The 27176-nt window shown below is 34.7% G+C and overlaps 2 protein-coding genes across 5 annotated transcripts; both read left to right on the top strand.

The window, feature by feature from the left end:
• Positions 1-2189: 2189 nt before the first annotated feature.
• LOC7459032 (long chain acyl-CoA synthetase 6, peroxisomal) lies at positions 2190-12520 on the top strand. 3 transcript variants are annotated; one of them, XM_024610929.2, is made up of 23 exons: positions 2190-2643; positions 5706-5766; positions 5859-5936; positions 6075-6146; positions 6224-6305; positions 6471-6576; positions 6660-6736; positions 7522-7566; positions 7704-7790; positions 8235-8324; positions 8441-8520; positions 8620-8713; positions 9053-9141; positions 9233-9321; positions 9640-9769; positions 9865-9983; positions 10087-10207; positions 10291-10377; positions 10973-11076; positions 11155-11240; positions 11762-11848; positions 11956-12042; positions 12151-12520. In XM_024610929.2, exons 1-23 carry the CDS (start codon positions 2505-2507, stop codon positions 12247-12249), a joined length of 2109 nt encoding a protein of 702 aa, XP_024466697.2. In that variant the 5' UTR covers positions 2190-2504; the 3' UTR covers positions 12250-12520. The 3 variants fall into 3 exon arrangements, with proteins under 3 accessions (XP_024466697.2, XP_002315784.4, XP_052312315.1); XM_002315748.4 differs by having other exon boundaries at positions 2205-2643; positions 10084-10207; XM_052456355.1 differs by lacking the exon at positions 2190-2643 and adding an exon at positions 5500-5555 and having other exon boundaries at positions 10084-10207.
• A 3875-nt stretch (positions 12521-16395) lies between these two features.
• On the top strand, positions 16396-24860 carry LOC7459031 (chloride channel protein CLC-d). 2 transcript variants are annotated; one of them, XM_002315747.4, is made up of 23 exons: positions 16396-16941; positions 17038-17110; positions 17317-17538; positions 17636-17682; positions 17771-17869; positions 17984-18058; positions 18816-18904; positions 19160-19300; positions 19393-19463; positions 19555-19634; positions 19762-19911; positions 20446-20505; positions 20618-20692; positions 21656-21804; positions 22135-22270; positions 22343-22474; positions 22895-22972; positions 23050-23105; positions 23196-23282; positions 23379-23535; positions 23632-23733; positions 23815-23856; positions 24490-24860. In XM_002315747.4, exons 1-23 carry the CDS (start codon positions 16765-16767, stop codon positions 24505-24507), a joined length of 2316 nt encoding a protein of 771 aa, XP_002315783.4. In that variant the 5' UTR covers positions 16396-16764; the 3' UTR covers positions 24508-24860. The 2 variants fall into 2 exon arrangements, with proteins under 2 accessions (XP_002315783.4, XP_024466387.2); XM_024610619.2 differs by having other exon boundaries at positions 16397-16941; positions 23815-23861.
• Positions 24861-27176: the final 2316 nt, after the last annotated feature.

Raw genomic sequence — 27176 nt, 5'->3', positions numbered from 1 at the left:
TGGTTGTCCTGACTCTCACTACTTTCTAATTTATTTCCTTGTGGCGTTTTTTAGCCGCTGGCATTCTAATTTTTCGTGGAGAGAAACCAGTCGATGCATTCTTTTACTTTTAAGCTGATGTCTAATTTTCTGATGGAATCAAACCACACGAGGGATGGGATTGAATGGTATAAATCCCAGAGAAATTTCAATTACGAGTGATTTTGATTGATGGGATGTACAGACTTTTGCGAATTTTAGTACTCGGCGCTGCTTAGGTAGACAAACATGCTTGCTTAGGCTTTTTTGAAACAAACCGAAGTTCGACAACGCAAAAGTTTGACCATGACCACAGAATTTGATTACGTGGATTAATTAATTTGTGCAATAGCTAGGGAGGATGTATGCCTATGCTAATTTCATTTTAATACAAAGTTTTTAATTTACGTCGATTCATAGAAAATACATTTTATCTCTCGAAAGATATAGTCATCATTAATATTATTTAATTTCAAATAAATAATTCTAAGAATGTTTCACGTTGAAACTTACTGTACCTCCTTTGAATTGACATCTCAACCACTGAACTAATTTCACCATAACGACTAGCTGTCACGATTCGCACAAGGAAAAATGCTATTCAGGTGCCCGAAGAATAGTCGGAAGATCTCAGACCCCCCTAGCTCTACCGATCAACAGTCCACCCTCTGTACGCTTTCCCCATTACAGAAACGGAGGAGGTCCGTTTTGTGATTCCATGTGTCTGTGTAACTTGCTCGGGGGGGAGGGTCCGATTTATTTTTCAGCACAAGAAAGAAAAACAAGTATGCAGTAAATGTGTCCCCCGAAGAGATGGTGGTGTGGTGACAATAAACGACTGGTTTCCGGGTGCAGTAATTGTCTGGGACGGTATTCTGTTAAAACCAGCAAGAAATAATTGCTGCAAGGATTCTTTTAGAATTCAACGCCATTGATTAGGCCTCAATTACGCCTTTCTCTGTATTGTAAGCAAACTTTACATATAAAACTTTCATACAACAACATGCAAGGGATTGCTTTTTTAACAAGATACCGATCGTTTGTTAATACATGGAAACCACATTTAGCTACTTGATAGTTGATAGATCCGTTTATACAAATTTTTAGTGCAAAATACTTGTTTATAAGTCATTTTTCTATTAGAGTTAAGATTGTAGTAATGGTTGTTTTTTAAAATATTTTTTAATTTATTAAAATAATATATTTTTTATTTTTTTAAATTTATTCTTGATACAGCAAGTTAAAATGATTTAAAATCATAAAAAAATAAATTTAAAAGAAATAAATTTTTCCAAAAATTCTTTCTAAAGCAAAAACAAACAAACTATAATTTACATTGCAGAATTTGTGGAAACAGAGAAAAGAAAATAAAAGAAAAGCCTTAGCTGATTGGATTAAATTTAATTACTGTCTGACAGGAAGGGTAGATTTTCTTTCAAGGATAAAAAGACTTCCATTCTATCCATTCTATCCTGATCAATGCAGAGTCCTATCCCTTCTTCGCCCCCCTTTCTGACTATGACTGTCAATTGAAATTATTGGAAATCTGACTTTACCTACAAGGACAAATCTAGAATTTGATGTTTGATGATCAGAAGGGCTAGAATGTAATATTCTTAATTAGAGTGGCCATTTCATGAGGATTTATTTCAAAACTTTCCAAGAGCAAAGGGTATTTTGTGTTTTTTTTTTTAAAAAAAAAACTCGGGGGAGGAGGTGTTAATCCTCGGCCCCTTCTGGACTCGTTCTGCTTGTCACACATGAAAAACTAGAAAAGATAACCGAAAGGGACGTCCTTACATTTTAAAGGTCGGTCCTCCATGACCATGAACTATCATAAATATCTAGATGGATCACATGCTGCATTTAAATTTCGTCGCTAGAGAGTTCACATATCAAACCACAAAGGTTAAGAATTTGAATAAGATATATATATCACGATCCAGGACCTTTTCCTTGGATGCCGCCAGGTTCCGTGTCATGTCGAACCACTTAAATATTCAAGTTGCTGCAATAACAATCTTTCCATTCCTTAATAAAACACAATAATTTTCTTTTCCGAGAAAAAAAAAAAACACGGAGGACGAGTAATGAAGGCCAGCTCTTACTTAACGACAACATAGTATATCTCACACGTCTCCTATTCAAGTGTCTTGCATAACCCAGAATTTTTCTGCGTTTTAAAAGAGCAATTGTTTTTGTTTCCAAGTTGCCACAGGCCCACAGGCACTAAAAAAAAACGCATTTTCATCTCAGCCGCACGTTCTCATCACCATTCTAAAAAAGCGTGCCCACTTCTCTCCCCCTCACCCTCTGATCTTATCTCCCTGTTTCTCTTTGGGTATTCGTTTTCTTCGGAAACAAAAACAGAACGAAGGGTTTGTGACTTTGTTCTTTCGAAACTAGCGCCACAAAAAAAAAAAAAAATCGGAATTTATTAGAACAAGTTACGTTAAACGGTTAAGAAGCCAAACGTTCGGGAAAATATGGACTCGGCGATGACAGCTCCCGATACAGCTCAACGTCGCATTAAAGCTATTCACAGCCACCTCATCACCGCCGCTGCCCATGATGATTCTCCGCCCCAACTCCGTCACAATCCCACCGCTGGAGAGTTCTTCTCTGGTACGTAACTCCCCTCCCGCCTTCCACGTTTCATATCACTCACCCCCAAAATATGACGTGTATCGTAGGATAGAATAATATCTTTTTAGGTGTTTTCTTATGCGTCCCTCTTCCTCTCTCCATGTCTGATCGATTAAAATGGTGATTCTCTTCCTAATTACGGGACAAGATATTAGCCTTTATGAATTTCTTTTTTAAAAATGTCAGGATAATCAAATAATGATGCAGAAAAATTTTTATGTACAGCTTTCAATACATACATACATACATACATACTTTGGGATAGCCATCAACATTAGCATCAGTATTTTAGAATCTCCCACATATATTCTTGGTTAGAACTTAGAAGGAAGAGGCTTAATCAGTGATCTCTGAGATCTCTTAAGAGGGAGTAGATGTCACTGTCCGACCCTAGTGAGAGCCTGCTACCCTTTTGAATAGTTTTTGTGATGCACAGTGCTGCTGCAGCCCCTAAGAATTTTCTTCATTCAATGTTCGTTGGCCACCTGGAAATAGAACTTGAAATTTTACTTGTTTTTTCTTTTATTATTATAAAAACGAACCTCTGTCTCAAGTCTTGAAATTTTTTATTTATCAAAAAATATCCTTGAGAATTTGATGAATCATCACATATTTTAAAATAGTTTTATTAATAGATATAAAATAAAGTGTTTTTTGTACATACAAATTAAAAAGTTTATAATACTAATAGATAAATTCAATTCTATTTCATTAAAAAAAAAAGACTAAAACATTATTATAATCCTTAAAAAATAGATTAATTCCATTTCTTATTACATATCTATTTATACATCATATAAAATCTTAAATTATATAAAATAAACTTCTTAAATCTGTTGACACTATATTTTGAATATTAAAACCCTAAAAATGCTTAAAAATAGATCAATAAAAGCCATAATTAAAATATGAAAGGAAGCTATTGTTAAAAGAAGATTATATTTTTTATATTTTTCATTTCTATGCATGCCATATATAATTATTTTTAAAAAATAATAAAATAACATCAAAAGTTAATAAATTATAAAATTGGAACTTTTGTTAAGTTTTTACAGTGAACCCCGAGTTATTTTCTTATGTAATTTTTTTAAAACTTTTTTTATCAGTAATTATATCCTTGACAAACTTTTCTCATATTAAAAAAAAAGAAAAACTCCTTAGTAAAAAAGTAAAATAAATTTTGAGCTAAATTATCAAAAATGTTTTAAAGATATGAAATTTGTTTCTCTCTTTCTTCCACCTGATGTGCTTAAAGTGGGACTAGGAGAAGTGCCCTTGGACTTTGCCTTAAGGTGGTCAAGGGTGGGTGGGTGGGTGGGGGTTGAGGTAGGTTCTATGTCCAAATCTCATAAATCCCTTGAATTTGATAGTTTTTGAAAGTGAAATTTTGGGTTCTATCAGTGAATTGGAATTTGAAAGAACAAGAGGCTAATTAAATTTACTTATTTATTCTGTGTTATCATACTGCTCCTGAAATCTTCGTCGTTGATTGTGAATAAGAAAGGAACGGGCCGTAAACTGGGGCTATTTTTCACTTATTTTATACTTTAAGGCTATGTTTGTATTTTAGAATTCAGTTTACGGAAACCACTTTTCAAATTTTCTTGTGTTTGTTTGACATTAGTAAAGTTGGTCAACGAAAAACACTTTTTAGTAAAAGAAAAATTTGGCTTAGTTTCCAGAAAAGTGTTTAAACACTTTCTGGAAGTTGTGAAAAACTTAGAAATATCATATTATTTGCTGATTATATCAAATTTGGTCCCCAAACTTTTGATTGCTATATATATTTTGTTTTGAATATTTATTTTTCAATTTCATCTCTTAAAATTTAATTTTTACATTAATTTTGGTCCTTATTTTTATAATTATTATTTGCTTTTTCCTTATCATTTTTTTATTGAAATTTTTTATCTATCAAATTTAGTTCTCATTCTTTTGATTATTACTTATTTTTTTTAAATAATTTATGAAATGTTAATTATTATTATTTTAATTTCTTCATCTTTCATTTTTTTTATTTTTTAGATTTGATCTCTATTATTTTGATTATTATTTATTTTATTTGAGATAATTTATGAAATTATATTTTTTTCAATTTCATTCTCATTCAACTTTTTAATTTGTAAGATTTGTTCCTCATTATTTTAATAAACTTGAGAAAAATAAAACATTAATATGTTATTTTCCAGCTCATTTTCTATGACATAACCAAACACTGGAAAGTGTTTTCCAACTAATTTTCCATTATACTACCAAACTTCAGAAAATAATTCACTTTCCAAAAGAAAATTACTTTCCAGCAAATAAACGGGACCTAAAAAGAAATTCCTCTTGGTTTATGCCTCGAAAAAAGGTTCACACATGCTCGTTTACCATTTGCTAAGGTCAGTCAAACATTCCAGGATTGGTTTCAGTGCTTTTGAAAATGAACGATAGATGTGGGCTTATGTGATGGGATATTTGCAAGGAATCGAAGGAGATGCGGTGAAGAGTAATGTCGTGTTTGGATTATAATCTAAAGCATAACAATAAAAAATATTAATTTGATTTTTTTCTAAAATATTTTCAAAAATTAAAAAAAAATACAGTCCAAAAACTCCCAAACGGTGCCGGAGAGGAAGGGAGTGAACGGTTACTCCTACTTCTTACCCTTTCTAATTGGGGTGAATCGTTACACCCTTTACTGTTATACTTGAATATTTCTTGATGCCAAATACAAGGGAAGGAGGAGAAAGGTGAAGCAAGTTTTCATTCCCTTTCTCATCCACCGAAGACTTGTAGTTTACTCCAGCAACATCTCATCCCATTCTTTTTTTCTGCTTAGGAGATAAAATTACCTCTTAGATTACGAGACTTGCTATTGCTTGTAAGGAATCATCGGGACACATAGGGTGAGATGATAATCTGTATCTAGTAATCAACATGGTTTAGTCTGCTTGCCTGCCTAATTTTTTGTTCTTATACATATCATGTTTCTCGTTTTTCTTTTGTTATGTGTGTATACATTAATATTGTCAATCTTGGTGTTTTATCCTGAGCAGAGCAGGGGTACAGCGTTGTGCTTCCAGAGAAATTGCAAACAGGAAAGTGGAATGTGTACAGGTAGGCATTGGCCAGTATTCTTGAAGTTTCTTTTCGTTGCTTTTCGTGCTCGTCTGTTTAGATGTTCATATGTAGTTCTTTTTTAATGGCAGGTCTGCTCGCACCCCTTTAAAGCTCGTGAGTAGATTTCCTGATCATCCTGAAATTGGTACATTGCATGATAATTTTGCGTAAGAATCCTTTGGTTATGTGGCTTCATTACATTTAAGTTATCTAAGTTACATTTCATAAATCTCCATAATCTAGAAAGCATCCAACTACCTCTATTTTAAAAGCTAAATATGGTTTTCTCTAACTTGTCTCTATAGGCGCTCGGTTGAAACTTTCCGGGACTACAAATATCTGGGCACGCGAATTCGTGTTGATGGAACAGTTGGAGAGTAAGTTCCTTTTAGATAAATTTCACTTACGATGCCACTTTTAAGTTAGCTTATCCATTTTCATTTGTTTATTCTAGCTACAAATGGATGACGTTCGGAGAAGCAGGTACTGCACGAACTGAGATAGGTTCTGGCTTAATATACCATGGAATACCTAAGGTAAATGTACAAATAACAGTCATCAGTTCGAATACAGATCTCATTTAACCTTGTTTTATCTGGTTTGATTTTTCATTTTTATTTTGTGGTGCTGTATATAAATATCTCATAAAATTCTCCTTCTTGCTTCCTTGAAACCTGATTATTATGGGGTTGTTATTACAGGGATCTACTATTGGAATATATTTTATCAACAGGCCAGAATGGATGATTGTTGACCATGCGTGCTCTGCATACTCTTACATATCCGTACCTTTATATGACACACTCGGTTTGTTGATGGTTGAACAAGTACTTTTATTTGATCTTTGCCTGTGCCCTTATAAATTAATGTCAATTATTGTTTCTCTGCAGGTCCTGATGCTGTCAAGTATATTGTAAATCATGCTGTTGTACATGCTATATTTTGTGTGCCTCAAACATTGAATATGGTGAGTTAAATTTATTATGCCCTTCGTTGGCTGCCTTTTAGAAAACAGGTGTCTTCTTAGCTTTGGAAGTTGAATTACCTTGTAGCATCAAATTCTTCTGAAATATAAGCTGGAAATCACATATCCTTTTTTTTCTTAGTTTCTGTTTTGTCCACTGAGGTGTTTCTGCGCTTATGGAGTCATGATATAGATGCAAGATATTGCAAGCTTGAGACTATGATCTAACATTCAAACTGTATCTGGAGCGAAGACCATTGAGAAACAAGATAGAACAAATTCTTATTACTTAAGATATTGCTTTACCTAAGAATTGTAGACATTTTTTAAGGCAACTTCTTGCAGTCTCCATTTTGATCTTGCTGTCTATCAGTATCAAGTCTGTGCTTATTGAGCTAATGAAATATGTTGAGTTTTTTTCGTACGAGGTTTGCAACCTTGAGTTGAGTATGGAATTCCTTTATTGGGATGGAGATAATAAATATAATGTTCACAAAACGCACATAGGATTAGCAATCACAAAAACTTTATATATTGTCACAAGGTGGCTGTATGTACTTGAAGACTTGATAGCTAAGGATTTTTGTCTAGTGAGTCTACAGTTATTTCCAATCTTAATGGATGACTCGATGAAGACAAAAGGTGTTCCTTTTGCTGCCTACTGTCACTTTTTATAATTGTATTCCACTTTTTTCATTCTTTCAGTTGTCTATAATACGTGAAATTGAAAGCTTCTGACTTGGAGCTTCTGCAGCAGTACTAAATATTATATCATTTGGAATTTGCAGTTATTGAGTTTCTTGTCTGAGATTCCATCTGCACGTCTAATTGTGGTATGAAATCCTCCCAGTCACTATTAATTGATATTTGAGCAGGTTGCGATTATTGAATATTTAGAGGCCATTTACCATAGAAAAAAAGTGATACCCCGTTGGTTTTAGAGTTTTCATTTGCTTTTCCTATAAAACAGGTGGTTGGAGGAATAGATGATCAAATGCCATCTCTTCCATCGTCAACTGGAGTTCAGGTTGTGACATATTCAAAACTGCTGAGTCAGGTAATTTTATATCCTTCTTTATCTTTATAATTATATAATTGATACACTTCTTGCACGCTCAGTTCATACCCTCTTGAAGCTGGACTTGCTCTGGCTGTCCTCCTTTGTCAAGGATAGCTAATTGTTGTTTCCTTGCGAACTCTCTTTCTCTTCGAATTGGTTGATGTGGGCCTTGAAACTCAGACACTTGAATGATAGTTTTCTTTCTAGGCTTTCACATGCTTCACATACAATGGCATGTAACGAACATGGACTAACCCATGAATTCCAGTGTACATGTTCATATGACTATACATTTAGGTGAACTCTCTTAGTTCAAGATCAAGAGTCATTTTTATTATATTTTATCCTGTTTCAAGGTTTATAATGTGATATTGCACAAGATTATTGCATTTTGCTTTATCTTTAATGGATAATTTCCTTGTGCAAATGACTATTTATTAGGGTCGCAGTAGCCTGCAGCCCTTTCACCCGCCAAAGCCTGAGGATATTGCTACCATTTGCTACACAAGTGGTACAACTGGAACACCAAAGGTAGATATACTTGCCTCATGCATTCAACTCTGTGGTTCTCAGGCAACATAATTTTCTAGAAATGTTCTTACTTCAACCAGCAACTAAAAGAAATTATTTTGATGAATTCTTTAAAGGGAGTTGTATTGACCCATGGAAACTTTATTGCAAGCGTTGCTGGGATCTCGCTTTCTACTTCATACAGCACATCAGATATGTGAGTTCTACTGGTTTTATATATGGTGCTGAAGTGCTATCGTACCTTGTTTATATATGAAACTGTTTTCTCCTACTGAAATGAACTCTATTTTGCCAGTTTCATTTCATATTTGCCTTTGGCGCACATTTATGAACGGGTAAACCAGGTCATGACGGTTTATTGTGGAGTTGCTGTTGGATTCTATCAGGGGGTATAAGACTGAACTAAACTATTTGTTATGTTTTTGCTGTTCGAGTTGATATATTATTGATGCAATGTAAGATATGCTGCTGCTTCCCATTTACATGATGAAAAATTGTAGGAAGCTCTAACAAGTAGATGGAACTTTGTTCCTGGAGACAAGTGATCCTCTGAATAATAACTACTTAAGGAAACAGATCATGCAATATTTTATTCAAACATTTGGTTGTTCTAACTTGATTGAGGAGTCCATTTACTATCCATACCCGCAGAGGAAAAAGCCTAGGTTTCGTAACCTTCTTTTCTATCCTGACAACATCAAACACTACATTATAACCTCTATGTGCAGGATAATATGAAACTAATGGATGATATGGCTGCTCTACGACCCACTATATTCTGCAGTGTTCCTCGGCTCTACAATAGAATATATGCAGGGTGAAGTTACTGTCCATAGCTGCTGAATTTATATATTTTCTTTCGAGTATTATGTTCATTTTATAACTGAGTCAAATACCTTGGTTTGCAGTATTATGAATGCTGTAAAGGCATCTGGTGGGTTAAGGGAGAGGTTATTCAATGCTGCTTATAATGCTAAGAAGCAAGCACTACTGAATGGTAGGAATAATGTCGATAAAGTTTGTTTTAGCATGGGGTTTTCTTCTATCTAGGACCTCTTGTACCTAGATTGTTAAATGAAATTCGCTGCTATAGTCTTATGATCTGATGGAGGTGATGGCAACGGTTTGAAAGATATAAAATCACACAAAGCTCTTATGTAGCGTTGGCCAAAAAGTATACTTGTCCAACTTGACAACTTCATGAAACCAGAACCAGAGAACAATAAAGTACTTTGTTCCATGTCATAGTCTAAATAGCTTAAATATTTTTCTGCTTGGATGTTTAACCAATATTGTTGCATATATATTGCTGCAGGCAAGAATCCATCTCCAATGTGGGACAGGCTGGTGTTCAATAAGATTAAGGATAGACTTGGAGGGCGAGTTCGTTTAATTGTGTCAGGTGCTTCACCGCTGTCTCCTGATGTGTTGGAGTTTTTGAGGATGTAAGTTAGTTGCTTTTAGTCAACAAAATGTTGTTAGCAAAATTCCTTTCTTTTTTCTTTCATAATGCTTTGATGATTTCTGGATAAATTGGCAGCTGTTTTGGTGGGCGGATAATTGAAGGGTATGGAATGACTGAGACGACTTCTCCTATATCTTCCATGGATGAGGGTGACAGCCTCAATGGTCATGTTGGTTCTCCTAGTCCATCTTGTGGTGGGTTTGTCTTGAGTTTACATGCCTATTTGCCTTTCTTCTGACGTATTTTTCATTTTGTTTCGGGATAGGTTTTATTAATTTGTATTTTCTGTAACAGAAGTAAAGCTTGTGGATGTTCCAGAAATGAACTACACATCTGATGATAAGCCATATCCTCGTGGTGAAATCTGTATAAGGGGTCCAATTGTTTTCCAAGGCTATTACAAAGATGAAGAACAGACGTACTCACCTTACCTGTGGGCTGTTTCTTTTACACGATTGACTTGGACATGAGTAAAACTGACAATATAATGATGCAATGCAGGAGAGAAGTAATCAATGAAGATGGATGGTTTCATTCTGGGGATATAGGATTATGGCTACCTGGAGGCCGTCTAAAGATTATTGATAGGTGAACTCCATACCTCTAATCAGTAGTCTTTGGTTGAATTGATAGATGATAATACCTACTCTTAGAGTTTGGTTGGAATTCTTGAATCAATGACGGTCTTGGGATAAATTTTGAATGATGCTATGTGCATGCAAAAAAATAAAATAAAAAAATCAATCCACACCTTTGAAATAAACTCATTTGGGTGGGGTTTAGACGAACCCTGGTTATTTTATCAACATTGCAAACAGTGTACTTGGGCTGACAAGAGAATCTCTGTTTGGAGATAGTCGCTCTAGAGTTCACTTGCTAGCTTATGACAAGAATTCCACTAATGGCATTACCTTTTAGTTCCCTTGCATGATGGCCATCGACATGTTTTCTTGTGAATTAGATGTTGTAAAACTTCTTTTACACGTTCATGAAGCATTATTAGGATTCAGTTTTCAAATTGTGGTAATTACAGAAGCCTGGATGCTTTTGCTCCTTTGACTGGAGTAGGACACCTCAGAAAAACTAAATTCAATTCGCATGATGTCATTGATTGGAACTTGGTGATTGCATTTTGGAATGAATGCCTTTGCATTCTAATGGGAACACTTATTTGCTGTTACAGAAAGAAGAACATTTTTAAGCTGGCACAAGGAGAGTACATAGCTCCGGAGAAAATTGAGAATGTTTATGCTAAATGCAAGTTTATTGCCCAGTGCTTTGTCTATGGTATGTAGATAAGTTTTATAATTTAATACATAGTTTTCTCTCTCCCTTATTGTTGACTCTTAATTGTTTCTATTGTAGGGGACAGCCTAAATTCTTCTTTGGTAGCTGTTGTTTCAGTAGACCATGATGTGTTGAAAGCATGGGCTGCTTCTGAAGGCAATAAGGTGGCGTTTGCTTTTTACTAAATTCAAGCTGATAAGAAAGAATTATAGCTGCCTCATCAACCTTTGGTTTACCTGCTTCTATTTGCATTCAAAAATCCTTTTTACAGCTAAAAGTTTTTCACTTTGCAATTTTGTTGTTCAATCATTAGATATAACTAAAATTGAACTGTCATTACTTTACACTTCTTTTTATAGGATGTTTCCAGTATTATTCTGATACTGCCAAGCTCTTGAATCAGATTACTTTTCTATCTTGCGTAACTGCATGAAGCTCCTTGATTATTATTTTTTTTTACCCGAGGAGGAATGCTGATTACAGAAACGGCTTTTAATAGATGATCAATAGTTTTATACTGCTTTTCACAATTATTCAAGGATAAAAAAAAATCATTGATTGCTACAGTTTTTGTGCTGGAGTACGATGTGCCTGCACGTTTGACTTATTTATGGAATATGTGGGTAGTAATTGAATGCCCTGACCATATACTGATGCTTTTTTTTCTGGCCATGTGCAATTGCAGTATGAAAATTTAGCACAACTGTGCAATGATCCTAGAGTTAGGGCTGCTATACTTGCAGACATGGATGCTGTCGGAAGGGAAGCTCAGGTAGTGCATTTGGAGAAATCGAATTTTTAATTTGAGCACATAAATGGTAGCTTTACCTTGAGATTTTCACCTTAAACCTTTTATTGGTTGATCATATTGTCCTGCAGCTGCGAGGTTTTGAATTTGTAAAAGCTGTGACACTGGTGCTAGAACAATTTACAGTGGAAAATGATCTTCTGACCCCAACATTTAAGGCAAGTGCACATTTTTTTTTTTTAAAGAAAAACCTAAAAGCTGTAAAAGCTGTGAAGAAAAGTAAAAGTGGCCAGCGACAGCTTCTCACTGTGCTTATTCGCTTTCAGATTAAGAGACCTCAGGCAAAGGCATACTACGAGAAAGCAATATCAAATATGTATGCAGAACTGGCTGCATCTGATCCCTCTTCTAAGAAGGTGCTGTGAAGAAAATTACAGAGAAAGAACAGTAAAATAGAGACGTGGCCAAGCTCTTCATAGCAGCCTTCACTTGACAATATGATTTCTGGACGTGACAGAGAAAAAAGGCCTAAAGTAATCCTCCCCGGCAAAGAATTCTGCATGTCAATGCCTGTTTGTGTTTTTCTTTTGTTGCCTTGAATAAGGTTATATAGAAATTTGATTGTTTTGTTTGTATCACAGCTCATTGAGTTTCTTACAAAAAAATAATATAAAATTTTGCATCGTTATATGATCATTTGTTTATCGTACCACAGCTCATTTGGGCTCTCAAACAAAATGAAGGAAATAAACTCTGATATTTACGAAGCTTGGAAATTGATCATACAATTGCACAACGGATCCGTAGATGTATTCGGTGATGATTTCGAATTTTCTAAGAAGCCTCTGATCACGTACAGGAATTATTTAGTTTGAGGTTGGAATCTCTTTGTTACTTACGCAAGACAATTCGTTTTGTAAATGTCAGTAGATTTTAAACAGACTGTCGTGATTAAACGGACCGAAGTGCAATGCTTTCTTATGGAGTGGTCGAGTTATTGCCTCTGCCCATGGAGCAAAAGTCGCTTGAATTTTGCCTGCTAGCCCCTTTCCAAGCAAGGGGGGCAGAGATCAGAAAGTTGAGAGAATGGAATTTAGCTTGTGTTTTTAAGAAGCATTTGGTGCATTGTTTGTGTTCCAGGTTTTCTTTGGGTGGCATGGTGTTTCAATTTATGCATCTAGGGGAAAAAGTTTCTGTAGCGTCTCCTTTCCAAGTGATTGTTCTTGGATTGGAGATGACGGTTGAAGCTCGGAGGTATTGCATGGGATAAAGAGTAAAAGATCGTAAATTGGGAAATGGTACTAACATCTATATGTGGCGGGATCAATGGCATCCTCATTGTCCTCTTACCAAAGCAGATGGTAACAGTATCATGCATGGAACCTGCCAAACCATCGGAAGTGATTATTCCTGAAGAATGGCATGGGCCTGCTGCTAGATCATATCGTAAGAAGATAATACCAAGATATGTGGCCTTACTCAGCCTTTTCAATTGAAAAAGGATCCTATGGTTTGGAAGCCTAGTCCTGATGAACAATTCACATTTAAAGTGTATCGAAGATTTTCAAGATAGAAGGGACCAGAATGAACCGATATGAGCTAATCTGGGGACCATCACATCCCTAGACGAAGAGTACATAGCTTTGTCTGTTGGTTGTCCTGTGACTGTCTGTCTTCGATCGAGTATCTACATAAAGAGTGTAAATGAGTTCGGGTCCTTCTACTTTAAGTGTTTTATTAAAATGGTCCCTCATAAAAAAAAAAACAATATCAATGGAGACAGTGATCACATCTTTTTCGTCGTGCGCTGTTACTAGAAGAGTGTCGCAGCAAGTTCAAGTCGCGTGCAAGGATTATAGACAGGTGGGAGTTTGGAATTATGAATTGTGTTAGGATAAACAATTTCTGCAGCAGAAGGGATTCCTGGCAATGTTACCGAGACTTGCATGCTTGTGTCTGGAAAGCCAGGAATAACAAAATGCACCATGCTGCATAGCCATGGAAGAATGAAGCTCCTGTTGATTAAGATCCATCTACAATAGTGTGCATTAGTAGCTAGCTAGGCTTTATTCAAGTAGTCTCTACTGTTTTGCATCCATCGATGCTCTTGGTAGGATCCTCTCTCTCTCTCTCTCTATATATATATATATATATATGTATGTATATATATATATATGTATGTATATATATATATATGTATGGACTAATTCCTAGAAATTGCATTTAATCTAATACAATTTCTCATTTATGGAAAAGAGAAATTCACACAAGAGTGGATGAATAAAAACATTGATACAGCAAAATTTATCAGAACACTTCCTGTTAGTGCACAACCGTGGATTGATTAGGACAGCATCCCCACTTGTGTTTTTGAGTGAATGTTGGTGGTGGAGCTGTAGCCTGCTTTTTATGGATCTCTTTCCTTTCACTTGTGTTCTGGAGCCTAGGAATTCTTCAACTCGCTCTTTGTGGTGTTCATTTTTTATTGGTCTTAATGCTCAAACTGTTTTCAATTGAGTTTTACTGGTCAGTGTGGCTGTATAATTTCGAGAATTTTATTTTATTTTATTCTATTTTATGGTAATTGAACTAGAAGAGTTTAAGAAAGACAATAATTTAAATCATAAGGAAGAAATGTATTTGTTTTATTCAAAATTATTTTTATTCCTGTATTTTTTTAGTTTTAACAAAAATATATTTGTAGCGGGATTTTTTAAATAAAATTTAAATTTAGTTACAATAAATATTCATAAAAACTTTTTACTAATTTAATTTAAGAAGAAAAAAAAATATCTCTTTAATTAAAACTCTTTTGTCTTATTCATGTATTTTTTCGTTTTAATAAAAATATTTTTTTTATCAAAAATATTGATTTTTATATAAAACATATCATGATTTAAAAAGAAAGTTTTAATTTAAAAAAAAAATAACTGACAATTTTTAAATAATTGTATGAAAAAAATTCAAGAATAATTAATTTAATAAAATTATATAAAAATTGTAAAAATAAATATTTTATTATCCTTAAAATCCATGAGCTATTTTAAAAAAACTACATATTATGTTGGTATATAATATTTATAAAGTAACTATTAATAATACCATCACGAGCTTTATTTTATTTGAAAATTATGGTATAATTAGATAATTTTTTAAATATTATTTTAATAATCTTATTTAAAAATATTTTTTAAAAAAAGTGCAGGGCGATTAAAATATGTCATGTACGCTTGAGCTTGAAAAGACAAGTAACACAAGTTTAGCCTATGTGTGCTTGCACTCCTGTGTTTTTTTAAAGGAGTGGATGTCACTCATCCAATTATTTATGGAGGATGACATGTTGTACAGTGAAATTGTTTTTTTGATCATCTCGGTGATTGGAGAATCGAGCTCTAGGTTTTTAAATCTTCAAAACCCAATTTTTAATATGCTTTTACTTAAAAGTGTTTAAAAAATATTGTAGGAACTTTAGTAACTTCTTTTCCAACTCTGGAACATTCTTTTTTAATTAGTCTAAAAACCCATAATTAAATCTAATAAAAAAACTCTTTTTAAATTTTAATATGTGTTTTCTAACATAATTAAATATATTAAAATTACTTTTATCTAACTTCTCCCTTCAAAACAAACCCATTAATATTAATATCAGTTTTATTTTTATTTTTTTATGGTCAAAATATAATTGATCCAAAACTTTTTTTTATTTTTTTTCCGACAACTTTCCTGCTCATCTCTCAATTCATAAAGATTAAAACGTGAGAAAAATAAATTTTAAAATCAAAATACAAACATCTAGAACTACAAAGATCGGATATGATAAAAGAAATAATCAAGGATCAAAATGGATTTTCCAGAGGATTCCTTGAGCACAATGGTTCACAGTGAACTGAAAAAGGCGCTCTAACACGTGACAAACCTCGTTTTATTTTAGTTGATTACTTTACTTTAATGCATTACGCAAGATTTTTTTAGTTAGATTCTCAGGTGGATGGTCGTCAAAGTATAATTTTTTTTTTCTAATTTTTTTTTTTTGTATAAAATAGATACTAATCATGAATGATTTTTTTTCCCATCATAATCAATGAATATATAGAAACTCCACCCCCTTTCTACATAATGCTAATTATTATTATAATTATTTTTAACAGTTACGCTAGTTTCTGACTCTCTAACCATCTTTAATAAACCAGATTAAATCTCGACCAATATATTTCTTTCCTAACAACATGCAGTAAAATCTTCAAGTAAAGCAATCTCCAGGAAAGAATGCCTTCAGCCAAACGAGTCCCACTTCGTATTCTGACAAAAACAGCAAATCTTCTCTATACACTTGATCCGTGCGTCAAATACAATTAAACTGTTATAAAAAGAAAGCCTAATTATATCAAATTAAAGATTTGAAAATAAATGTAAGGTTAAGAGATTGCTTGTCAGCTGCTAAGCAGGGCACCTGTCCTAAAAGACCCTAAACGTCGATTATTTTTAACCAAAACGGTAGGTCCAAAACACCCTGACGTACACCCAATTTCATAGCAAAGCAACAATAAAAAAGAAGAGAGAGAAATTCAGTTTTAAGAGTCAAAATTCTAAATTTCTAATCGAAAAAGAAAACGCGAGGAAACAAAACGAAAAAAAGAAAACCCAGCGAAACAGAAAGCTAGAAACACCACCAGGGAGGAGAGAGAAGAGAGAGAGAGAGAGGTCACTCGCGATTCTAAGCGACAGTCCGGTCTTTCTCCTTCTCTACCTGACGTTCGATTTCTCTTTAAAAGCAAAATTCTCGATTTCATTTTATGCTGTCTGTTGATTATTAAATGCCGTACGGGATCAAAATTCTCCATATATACGGCAGAAACTCCGATTCCGGGATTTTATTATTAGGGTTTAGTTTTAGTGCTTGATTTCCTGAAGAGCGAGCGAGAGAGATCGATAAATAAATAATGTTATCGAATCAATTGCATAATGGAATGGAGACTGCGAAGCTATTGTGGTCTCGGATTCCAAGCTCAGAGGACGGTGAGGTTGACGGTGTTAGCATGTTGAGAACCAGCAATGGAAACACTGCTGAGAGTCTTGACTATGAAGTTATCGAGAATCAGGCGTATCGATATGAACAGGTTTTTTCTTCTTATTTTAATTATCATTTTAGTTTGATTTATTTTTTATGTTTTGATTAATTTTCGGTGTCGTTATTTTTGTTTTGGATCTGATAGGCGCAAAGAGGGAAGCTTTATGTTGGATATCAAGTGGTAGTTAAGTGGTTCTTAGCTTTGCTCATTGGTATTGGTAAGGTTTTTTTTTTTTATTTCTTTTTTCGTTTCAGTTTTATGAACTTAGTTTGATGATGTATTAGGTTTTTTTTTTGAAAAATAATCGCAAACACAATTTTAATCATTGAATAAATAGTAATGTTTTCCTGGATTTTAAATTAAGTACAGCTCGTTGCATGATGTTAATTATGAGGTTTTTAAAGATTATTTCTGTGATCTCAGGTACTGGATTAGCGGCTGTTTTCATCAATATATCTGTCGAGAATTTTGCAGGCTGGAAGTTTTCTTTGACGTTTTCAATAATTCAGAGATCATATTTTGCTGGATTTGTAATATATGTATTAATTAACTTGGTTTTAGTCTTTTCATCTGTATATATCGTTACACATTTTGCACCTGCGGCAGCAGGTTCTGGTATTCCAGAAATTAAGGGTTATTTGAATGGTAAGCTGGAGATCTCAATCGAATTTCTTGGTATTGTTTGGGTTTGAGCCTTTTCAACTTTCGTGTCTAGCAGTTCTCATTTCCTTTATGTGTGCAGGGCTTGATATTCCTGGTATTCTACTCTTCAGAACTTTGATTGGAAAGGTGCGATAGTGCTTTTGGGGAATAAATTGTCTTTTGTGAGATTTTCACCCTGCCTTGATTTTGACAGTATTACACTTTTGATTTGTAGATATTTGGAAGCATTGGTTCTGTGGGAGGTGGCCTTGCTTTAGGAAAAGAAGGTCCTCTTGTTCATACTGGTGCTTGTATTGCTTCCTTGCTTGGACAAGTAAGAACTTAATGCATGGAGTGGGATATGTTCTTGAATTGAAATCTTGTGTTTCAGAATCTATTTTTTTTTTTGTGGTTCTCCATCAACCCTAGTTTCTTTTTGTTAATTTAGGGTGGATCTACAAAATATCATCTAAGTTTGAGGTGGCTTCAAGTTTTCAAGAGTGATCGCGATCGTCGTGATCTTGTGAGTAACAAATTTCTCCTACTTCAGGCAGACAAAAGCTTAGACTTTTTGCTCTAGGAAATTGTGCCTCTCACACCTGTTTGCTTGTTAGATATTATCACTTGTCCACTGATATTGTGTTTTTTTCTTCTTTTTCTTATGTATTCGTCTTTTGGAATATTGGAGAAGGATGCACTATGAATGTTGTGTCAGTTTCTATTTAACTTCCTCCTCCAATGATAACTCTAAAGCTTTACTTATAGGATAAATGAGTGCAAGTGAAAAATCATTAAGTTTTTCTTCTAGTGTTTATAGCAAGTCTAGGGGCCATTGTACTGTGCAACCAAGAAATTGTTGATTTGAGGATTGATAGCAGTCAATTCATTCACAATGGTTGAAGGCCAGGGTTGCTTCATAGGTCTCTTTCTAGTATCCATTTCAGCAGACAATAACGGGATATGAGCAATAAATGTGTGTATATTGCTCATATTCAGTTGTGGCTTTAGTTTTTTTGTTGGTTAAGTAAAGAATGCTTTCTAAAAAGGGTGTCAATATAGATGATGGAAGCATGAATCTTGTTTTATGTTGGAGATTTTGATATCATCATTCTAATCCCATTACATCATCTGTAACTGCCTTTGGAGAATTTGCCATTATCTTTTTATGTTGCTCTGGTATATACCAAAATGTTTTCAATATGGCCTCTTATTTTTCTAAGAATAGACGTGGCGTGCCTCTTTATTGTGTTCATTTTTCATTTGTCTAATGTTCTGAAAAGGTGACCTGTGGGTGTGCGGCTGGTGTTGCTGCTGCTTTTAGAGCTCCTGTTGGTGGTGTATTATTTGCTTTGGAAGAAGTTACATCCTGGTAAGACAGTTCTGTTCTTGATCATGCTGCTGAGAAATGCATTTGTGCCAACTACAAACAAGATTCCTTTCTTTTGAAATTTTTTTTGTGATATATCATTGCATTTCATGTGCGCAAGCATGTGTTCATGTGCATTTTCCATTCTTGTATATGAATGTGACCTGCATTCATGTGTTTGATTCTCTTGTGAAAGTTCAGTTGATCTGTCTCCTTAAATGTTTTAAAAAATTAAACATCTCTGCTGTGCCTTTGAAGGTGGAGGAGTCAACTTATGTGGCGTGTCTTTTTTACCTCTGCTGTTGTGGCGGTTGTGGTGCGTACTGCTATGGGATGGTGTAAGAGTGGGAAGTGTGGGCATTTTGGCTCTGGTGGTTTCATAATATGGGACACGTCAGAGTTAAGATCTAAGCTCTGCTGTGCTTCTTTGGTAATCCCTAACCTAAGATTTTAATGATTCTCTAAATGCTTTATAATTATTTTTTTGACAGTGGTCAAGAGGACTATTCTTTTGGGGAGTTACTTCCAATGGCAGTTATTGGGGTTATTGGTGGTCTACTTGGTAATTTCCTATTGACTAGCCTTCATACCTTGCTCACGACATGGCAACATTTTTTTTTTGGTTTGCTCTAATTCTTCTCCTTTTTACTTAGGTGCGTTATTCAATCAGCTTACTCTTCATATAACCTACTGGCGACGGAATTATCTGCACAAGAATGGGAACCGAGTGAAGGTAACAGAATAGGATGAAAATCAGAAGTCCTAATATTTTTTTTAGTATTTATGCTGGTTCTTCCAAGATTGTGATGTCACCTAATGCTTTACATTTTGTCCCTTCACTCTTAACAATATTGTGACAGATTATTGAAGCATGCCTCATCTCTGTTATTACTTCAGCTATTTCCTTTGGACTACCACTTCTAAGAAAATGCAATCCATGCCCTGAATCAGATCCTGACTCTGGCATTGAATGCCCAAGGCCCCCAGGGATGTATGGAAATTATGTAAATGTAAAGATCTAGCTTTATTAGTCGATATTTTCTTATACGCATGAAATCTTTTTTTTTTTTGTGCCTGCCTGCCTATAAATTTCATGCAAGAACTTCCTTTTGCATTCATACTTACATAGTTTAATAATTACTACATTCTTTGATCTTTCAATAATAAATACATATTTCCCTGCTACTTTGCTGTGTGGGAAAAGAAAGGTGAACAATGAAAAACTGAAATTTTGTTTCTGGTTTGAAGATGAACTCAGAATTATACACATTAGATTTCTCTATTTTCTTATAAAAAATTCAGGAATTAAACTCAATTGTTTCACTAAATTTTCTCCACAATTTTTTTTTGGGTGGGGTAACCCACAGTTTGATGTTTTATTTTGTTTGCTCATTAGCTCAATAATTCTCATGATCATAGCATAATGTATACCTCATGATTGTAAGACTTGTTGATACTTGGAACATCCTGCAACAGTATATGTTAGTGTTTTATTTCTATGTACTTTCTCAGGGTAATGTTGTTTAACTTCTTGCCATTTGCAGTTTTACTGTGGCAAGGACAAGGAATACAATGATCTTGCAACGATTTTCTTTAATACTCAGGTTTTGCTAGAATTCTTAAAAAGTCATTTTCTTCATTTCTTCATTTATTTATTTATTTATTAACGTGGTTTTTTATGGTCTACATTCTAATGAATTTAGTTGGCTATCACAGGATGATGCCATAAGGAATCTGTTTAGTGCAAAGACAATCCATGAGTTCAGTGCCCAGAGTTTATTGACGTTTCTGGTAGGTTCATTTTTTCCTACTTTGTGTTCGAGAAGACAAGCCCATGTTGTTTTTCATTTTGCTAGACTAATGCGGTTGAATCTCGAGTCTTTCACTAGAATCCACTAGGATAAACTCTTGATTCTGAAGAAGCTTCCATGAGTCGACCTGGAAATCAAGGTTGCTGAGATCCATAGAACAAAGAAACATGAGAAGATCCACCTCTTAACTAAAAACTCAATTCTTCAACTCCCAAAAATATAATCACACAAGCATGCTTGTGTAGGAATGTAAGCCATAAAAGTCCTAAATAAGCTAGTACTTTTGATTAATTATCACTGCTATAGTAATACCATTTCATAAATAATAAATTTCCTAAATAATATCAAAATCCCAGAATTAACTATATCCTTAACTGCATCGTCAATAATTAACTTATACTGTTTCTTTTTTTGTTTCAAGTTCCGATTTGAAACTGGCAGATATTCCTTATCTAGTTTCATGCTCTATAAACTCAAAACTGACTGCCGAGGGCTCCTATGTGGACAAGAAAATTTGTGCAATTAAAAAATTGTTCTTTTTATGGGTTGATGGGAGAAATGTCAGAATGAATGCTTCTACAAGGACATCACCAGAGGAACAACATATTATAAATGGAATCCGTAATGGAAGAGATTAAAGCATCTAATATATTCAAGGAGGCATATGCTGTCCAGCATATTGTTCAAGCCCTCATGCATCTGTTTTGCAAGACATGGGTTTTAAATATCATCTGTTTTGCACCCCCAAAGATAAATTTTGTTCCTTCTCACATGGTTGTGGGTGATGTTCCATGGCATTGTGAAGCTTTATTGTTTGAAGTTGTTTTTCAATTTTGGTGGGAGGATGCCTTATTCCGCTAGCTTCCCATTTCTTTATTTTCTACTATCCAAACAAATAGGCTTGTAATTCAATCTACCTTCTCCTGGTTTATAATTTTTGCAGGTTATGTTTTATACTTTAGCAGTGGTGACATTTGGTACTGCAGTTCCTGCTGGCCAGTTTGTTCCTGGAATTATGATAGGCTCCACGTACGGGCGCCTGGTTGGCATGTTTGTTGTTAATTTTTACAAGGTCAACGTTGAGGAGGGAACGTAGGTTTCTCATTTGGTTCAATGAAATTTTTACTTATTAGACATCAAGCATGTAGAAGATTGATGATAGAACTCGGGCATTCATCTTTAGCATATTGTCAAAAGCTGTCCTGGTTAAACTGTTTTATGTGTGCCTGGACAAATTTTGGGTCTTCCAATATTCCAGTTTTTTTTTTCCTTGCTTTCATTCCCTTCTTTTTTTCCATTGTATTCTTCACTTAATATGTTTTGCTCCAAGAATGTCCTTTGCCTTCATCCATACAATGCAAACTTGTTGGATTCTTCATTTGTTTCTGAAGTGTTTCTATATGCTTCTTGGTGGATTTCTAGATATGCACTGTTGGGAGCAGCTTCTTTTCTTGGAGGTTCAATGCGAATGACTGTCTCTTTATGTGTAATTATGGTTGAGATCACAAACAACTTGAAACTTTTACCTTTAATCATGCTTGTTCTCCTGATATCAAAGGTATACCTTTCAATTTGCTTTGCGTATTTGCTTATGGATGCTCTGTGAATACTAAGACTTTTCTCACTGCAGGCTGTTGGTGATGCATTCAATGAAGGTCTTTATGAACAACAAGCACGATTGAGAGGAATTCCACTGTTGGAATCTAGACCTAAATACCAAATGAGAAACATGAAGGCAAAGGAAGCTTGTGGAAATCAGAAGGTGATTTCAATGAAACGCTTGATATTTCTGTCAATATTTCAGAGGGTTGCTGCTTTGGAAACTTAATATATAACTCAATACAAGCATATGTCTTAATTCTAACAGTATTGACCTTTTAACTACTACATGGCCTGGCTAATTGAAATCTACCAATAAAAGATTGAAACGTTGGTCTACCTTATTGACTATCTCTCTCTATTCTTTTCTGTAAATTGTTCTCAAATCATGGCATCCTAAACTCTGGAGCTTTTATGAATCCATTTTATGGGAGAATCTATCCAATGCTCTTCAGGACTTTCTGCTGACCTTAATCCTAGAACAACACTTTCTGCTTTCCTTTTCCTTTTTCCTTTCTTTGGTTGTATTGCATGCCATCCTGAACTCAAGGATTTTATTTTTTTGTATTTTTAAACTTTGTAGGTTGTCTCCTTTCCCCGTATTGTTAAGGTTGCAGATGTCATTTCTATTTTGCAGAGCAACATACACAATGGCTTTCCTGTAAGCTTTGCTTCCATTTCTCATCTTCGCTTGTTTACACCTGAGATGCCTAAAGTTTATTTTTACTGTTTACTCAGGTGATTGATCACACGAGAAATGGGGAAACACTTGTAATTGGACTTGTGCTTCGCAGGTAGAACATGTTTATGTTTTTTTTATTTGTTAGAAACCAAGGCAATGCACTGGCTGAACAAACTAATTTAGTATTTGGTTAACATTGCAGTCATTTGCTAGTCCTTCTCCAATCCAAGGTGGATTTTCAGCATAGTCCTTTACCATGTGATCCAGCAGGTGTATCGAAATCAATCAGGTACTTGGAGGCTTGATACCTGCTACTATTTTTGTTACCGGCATAATTCTTTATTTGGCCATCATTTTTTAACCTAATGGGTTCTATTCACTCCAGGCACAACTTCAGTGAGTTTGTGAAACCTGTTTCCAGTAAAGGAATTTCTATAGAGGATATTCATTTAAGTTCAGATGACTTGGAAATGTACATTGATCTTGCCCCATTTTTGAACCCCTCTCCATACGTTGTCCCTGAAGATATGTCTTTAACAAAGGTGTTGGTCTTTTTCCCACCATTACTAATTTATCTGTTTCATTCCTTTGTATTTATCATCTCATCCAACAAAAATTGCATCTTGTTGATGGTATAGGTATATAATCTTTTCCGACAACTAGGGTTGAGGCATATATTTGTTGTTCCTCGTGCATCTCGGGTAGTTGGAATGATTACAAGAAAGGACTTGCTGATTGAGGTGTGCTTATGGCATTTGTTTCTCTGTGGTTTTCAATTTTAGTGGACTGTATAATAATTGAAGTTATGTTCTGTACTGTAGGATAGAGAGGATTCAGCTAATGTGGAGCTCCAATCAACTAGTGTAAGGTCTCTATGCTGCTTTTCTTGTGTTATATTTGTTAGCTATTATACATGCGTGAAGAACTGAATTTGATTAGGGTAATCTAAGTTTTGCTTTATGCGGATGTTCCTTCCAATCAAATGAACACAAACCATGGTCATGTTGCCATGGCAGCACCTTGGCCTTGCTGATGCATATGATCACTGCCAATGGTGAAGTTTTTCCATTCAGCACTTAATTTATGGATGCACAGCAATCTTCGTGGAAAAATTTACATGGCAGACACCTTGACATGTTGTGTCTGTGACTTGGAACTCGTATGGTGATCACAACTCTTGGTGTTGATGGGTGTTCAGTTCTCCATTATGTACTTGAAGGCTACATTGGTAACTGCAGTATCCGGTTCAAACACCTTGACATGTTGAAAGCTTTTTCTTCTTTGTTCTTATTCCGAAGGCAATTAATTGATTTATTGGGTGGATAACCATTACTGCCATGGTTCCGGATATAACTGTGCACTTCTGGCTTTCCTCTGGTTTATTTTTTGGGCCACTATAACAGAAGTAATGCTGCATGTATATACGTTTCTTTGGCATGGCTTAACCTGGTATATTTTCAACCTTTTGATCTTATTGTTTGATTGTGTGGTGGCAGAGGGCACCGTCAATATAGGATGATCTCGAGGGATGTGGATGTGGAGCGCCCACTTCTTAATGGTCTTCTAGTTCAAGATCATATGCTTGGTTGAAATTATTGTCCGACCTTCCTCTTTGGGCATGCCTGGTTCATTCTGCTGTCCAATCTTTCTCAAAAGACCGACTCCATGTAGCTTCCTCCATTTTTTTCCTTGTGAAATCAGATTGTTTCCTTAGCTTCATCTCCATAAAATCATCCTAGGTTATAGGGTTCAGTATGGTTCATTAATTTGTACCCCCTTTTATGCAGGGGATCATAAACCACACCCATCTAAATTTTCTACATCTGATGATAATTGATATGAAGAAAATTCAGGTGATGATGAGAAACGAAGTTGCAGAGAGAATGTTTTTATTAGTGGTGAATTGAATGTAGTTTCCAATTTACCAAGACATTATTCACAAGCTCAGGTTTGGAGAGGAAGACAGTTCAATTTAATTGAGTCGGGTAAAATTGGGAGGTTCGGTGCGTTGTAATTTTTCTTTGGTAGCGCGAGAAGAAAAAAAGGAACAAACGAGTACAGTGAAAAATTCTAATCATTTGAAACGGAACTCACCTCTTCGGAATCCAATAAATTTATCAGACTGCTCAAGAATATGAAGTTAAATCTGCTATGCTCACGAAATCGTATACCGTGTCTTTTAAATAAAAGCATGGAAATGCAGCGGTTAGCGCTTACGATAGCGAGCTGTGTCTAAAGGTGGATGAAAAGGGCTTCTCGAAGTGAAAACCGACCAGGGACAACAAATTCCCCGTACCATACCACCTCTTCACACTCTGTTCTGGTAGGATTTTCACAGACAAGTTGAACTCAATGGAATGGTGAATTAGTAACCTGCGATGCTAAAAAAAATATATATCAGCCCCTACAGTTTGGGCAAATGTTAAACAAAATGTTATTTTACCATTTCTCTTGTAAAAGGGATATTCTTACATGTATTAAAAAAAATACTAAAATACTATTCATTGCAATAGTATTTTTTTCCACTAGTTTTTTTCTTTTTATTTTTTTTAAATCTATGTTTTTTTGTTTATTTTTTATGAGATTATTCTAGTCATACGATCGACATCATGAATTTGGCGAATTCACCCGGATTAACTCGGGTTATTTTTTAATTGATTTTTTTCAATTTCATCCTTTAATATTGGGTTAATTGAGAATTGTTCTGGTTGTTTTTAACTGTCAAGTCAACCGAGTCATATCAGGTTGTTAAAATAGTTGTGTATCAAATATATTAATATATAATTGACTTTTCGAAATAGTTTTTTTATCATTAGAGTGCATATAAGTAAAAAAGTAATATTTACACTAAATAATATCTTTTATTGAAGATGCTATAACAAAAAAAAAAAATAAAGAGAGCTAGCACGCGTAGAAGAAAAAAAAAAGTAACGATGAATGAGATGTTGGAGCCACACTAGAGTTTTTTTATGAGATTAGCACAACAATACTAGGAAAAGTCATCATCGATGGTGGGAAGAATTTCAGATGCTGCACAAGTTACACTAGTTTGTCCACACTCTAGTGCAAGTGATGCACACACGAACAATTTTTTTCCTCTTTTTTCATTTTAGTCCCTCCACTTCATTCCCTAATTATTGTCCAGTTCAATGTCCAAAATTGAATTAGGCGAAAAGGAAAGGAAGTGAAAGAAAGGGAAAACCACCATGCATCTTCCACAAACATTGTTCATCTCCAACAATTACTGTCCTGCACAAGGGACTGGCCTGCACAAAGGAATGCTCTCCTGCTATGAGATTGCATGTCTCCAAAGAGGACAGCTACCTTGCTCGCCCATCATCACTTGCGAGCATCAACCTTCTACTAATTATATAATAATACACAATAATCAATTACTCAACTTTTCAGATTATCTATAAAAAAAAAAAAATTATTCTCCATCATTATTTCACTTTCTATAATATAAACTGATGTGACTGAGATTTATAAATACATCGAGTTGAGTTTCTAGATAACAATAAATTTAAATCAGAACTCCACACTAGTTTTCTCAACAATACAATCCAATCCAAGCCTAGTCATACACACTCCTTACATTTCTCATTCTCCTCTTTCTTATATATTTTTTTCTCCTTAAAACCAAGCCAAAAAAAAGCTCATAGTCAAGCCCAAGCCTAGTCACTTCAGTTCAAGATACAATCGTGTAAAATCCAATCTGAAATTTTCACGAACATATCAGTAATTGTGTCTCTATGCACGTATGTTTGTGGTGAGCATGAGCATTGAAAAGTTTTAATACGTTAGTTTTGGGTCAGAGGACCTAGCGGAGATCGAGTCCTATACAGGGGGAATAAGTTAACTTTTTTTTTATTTTAGTTTAACGTGGGTGTCCGGACCAGCTTGTGCGCACTTGACTAATCTTACGAGCCTTGAAGTTAAGGAAAAATAAGATAACTTGTATGTACGGCAGTTTGCATCTAATTATCACGGGAAGTTTAAGGTTGAACCGTTTGATAGGATTTTCTTTTTTGAACATCATCTGATAGGAAAATAAGATTTGGAGGGCTTATTTCAGGAGTCAGATTATAAAAAGGTTGAACTATATTTTTGCCCCTATAAAGTCTTCGGTATTCCACTTTTACCCCTATGGTTTAAATTCATCAATATTATCCTCGTAGTTTTT

The sequence above is a fragment of the Populus trichocarpa genome, chromosome 10 (assembly GCF_000002775.5).
Source record: "Populus trichocarpa isolate Nisqually-1 chromosome 10, P.trichocarpa_v4.1, whole genome shotgun sequence".
Classification (NCBI taxonomy): Eukaryota; Viridiplantae; Streptophyta; class Magnoliopsida; order Malpighiales; family Salicaceae; genus Populus; species Populus trichocarpa.
The sequence above is the reverse complement of the archived record's forward strand: the minus strand, read 5'-3'. Positions and strand labels throughout refer to the sequence as shown.

Bases quoted from the DNA above. Each gene is read 5' to 3' on its own strand.
- LOC7459032 (XM_002315748.4), top strand. From the start codon at position 2,505: ATGGACTCGGCGATGACAGCTCCCGATACAGCTCAACGTCGCATTAAA. The intron at 10,378-10,972 runs GTGAACTCCATA...TTGCTGTTACAG, and splicing joins CGTCTAAAGATTATTGATAG to AAAGAAGAACATTTTTAAGC. The intron at 11,077-11,154 runs GTATGTAGATAA...TTTCTATTGTAG, and splicing joins TGCCCAGTGCTTTGTCTATG to GGGACAGCCTAAATTCTTCT.
- LOC7459031 (XM_024610619.2), top strand. From the start codon at position 16,765: ATGTTATCGAATCAATTGCATAATGGAATGGAGACTGCGAAGCTATTG. The intron at 17,870-17,983 runs GTAAGAACTTAA...TTGTTAATTTAG, and splicing joins TTGCTTCCTTGCTTGGACAA to GGTGGATCTACAAAATATCA. The intron at 23,862-24,489 runs GTCTCTATGCTG...GTGTGGTGGCAG, and splicing joins CTCCAATCAACTAGTGTAAG to AGGGCACCGTCAATATAGGA.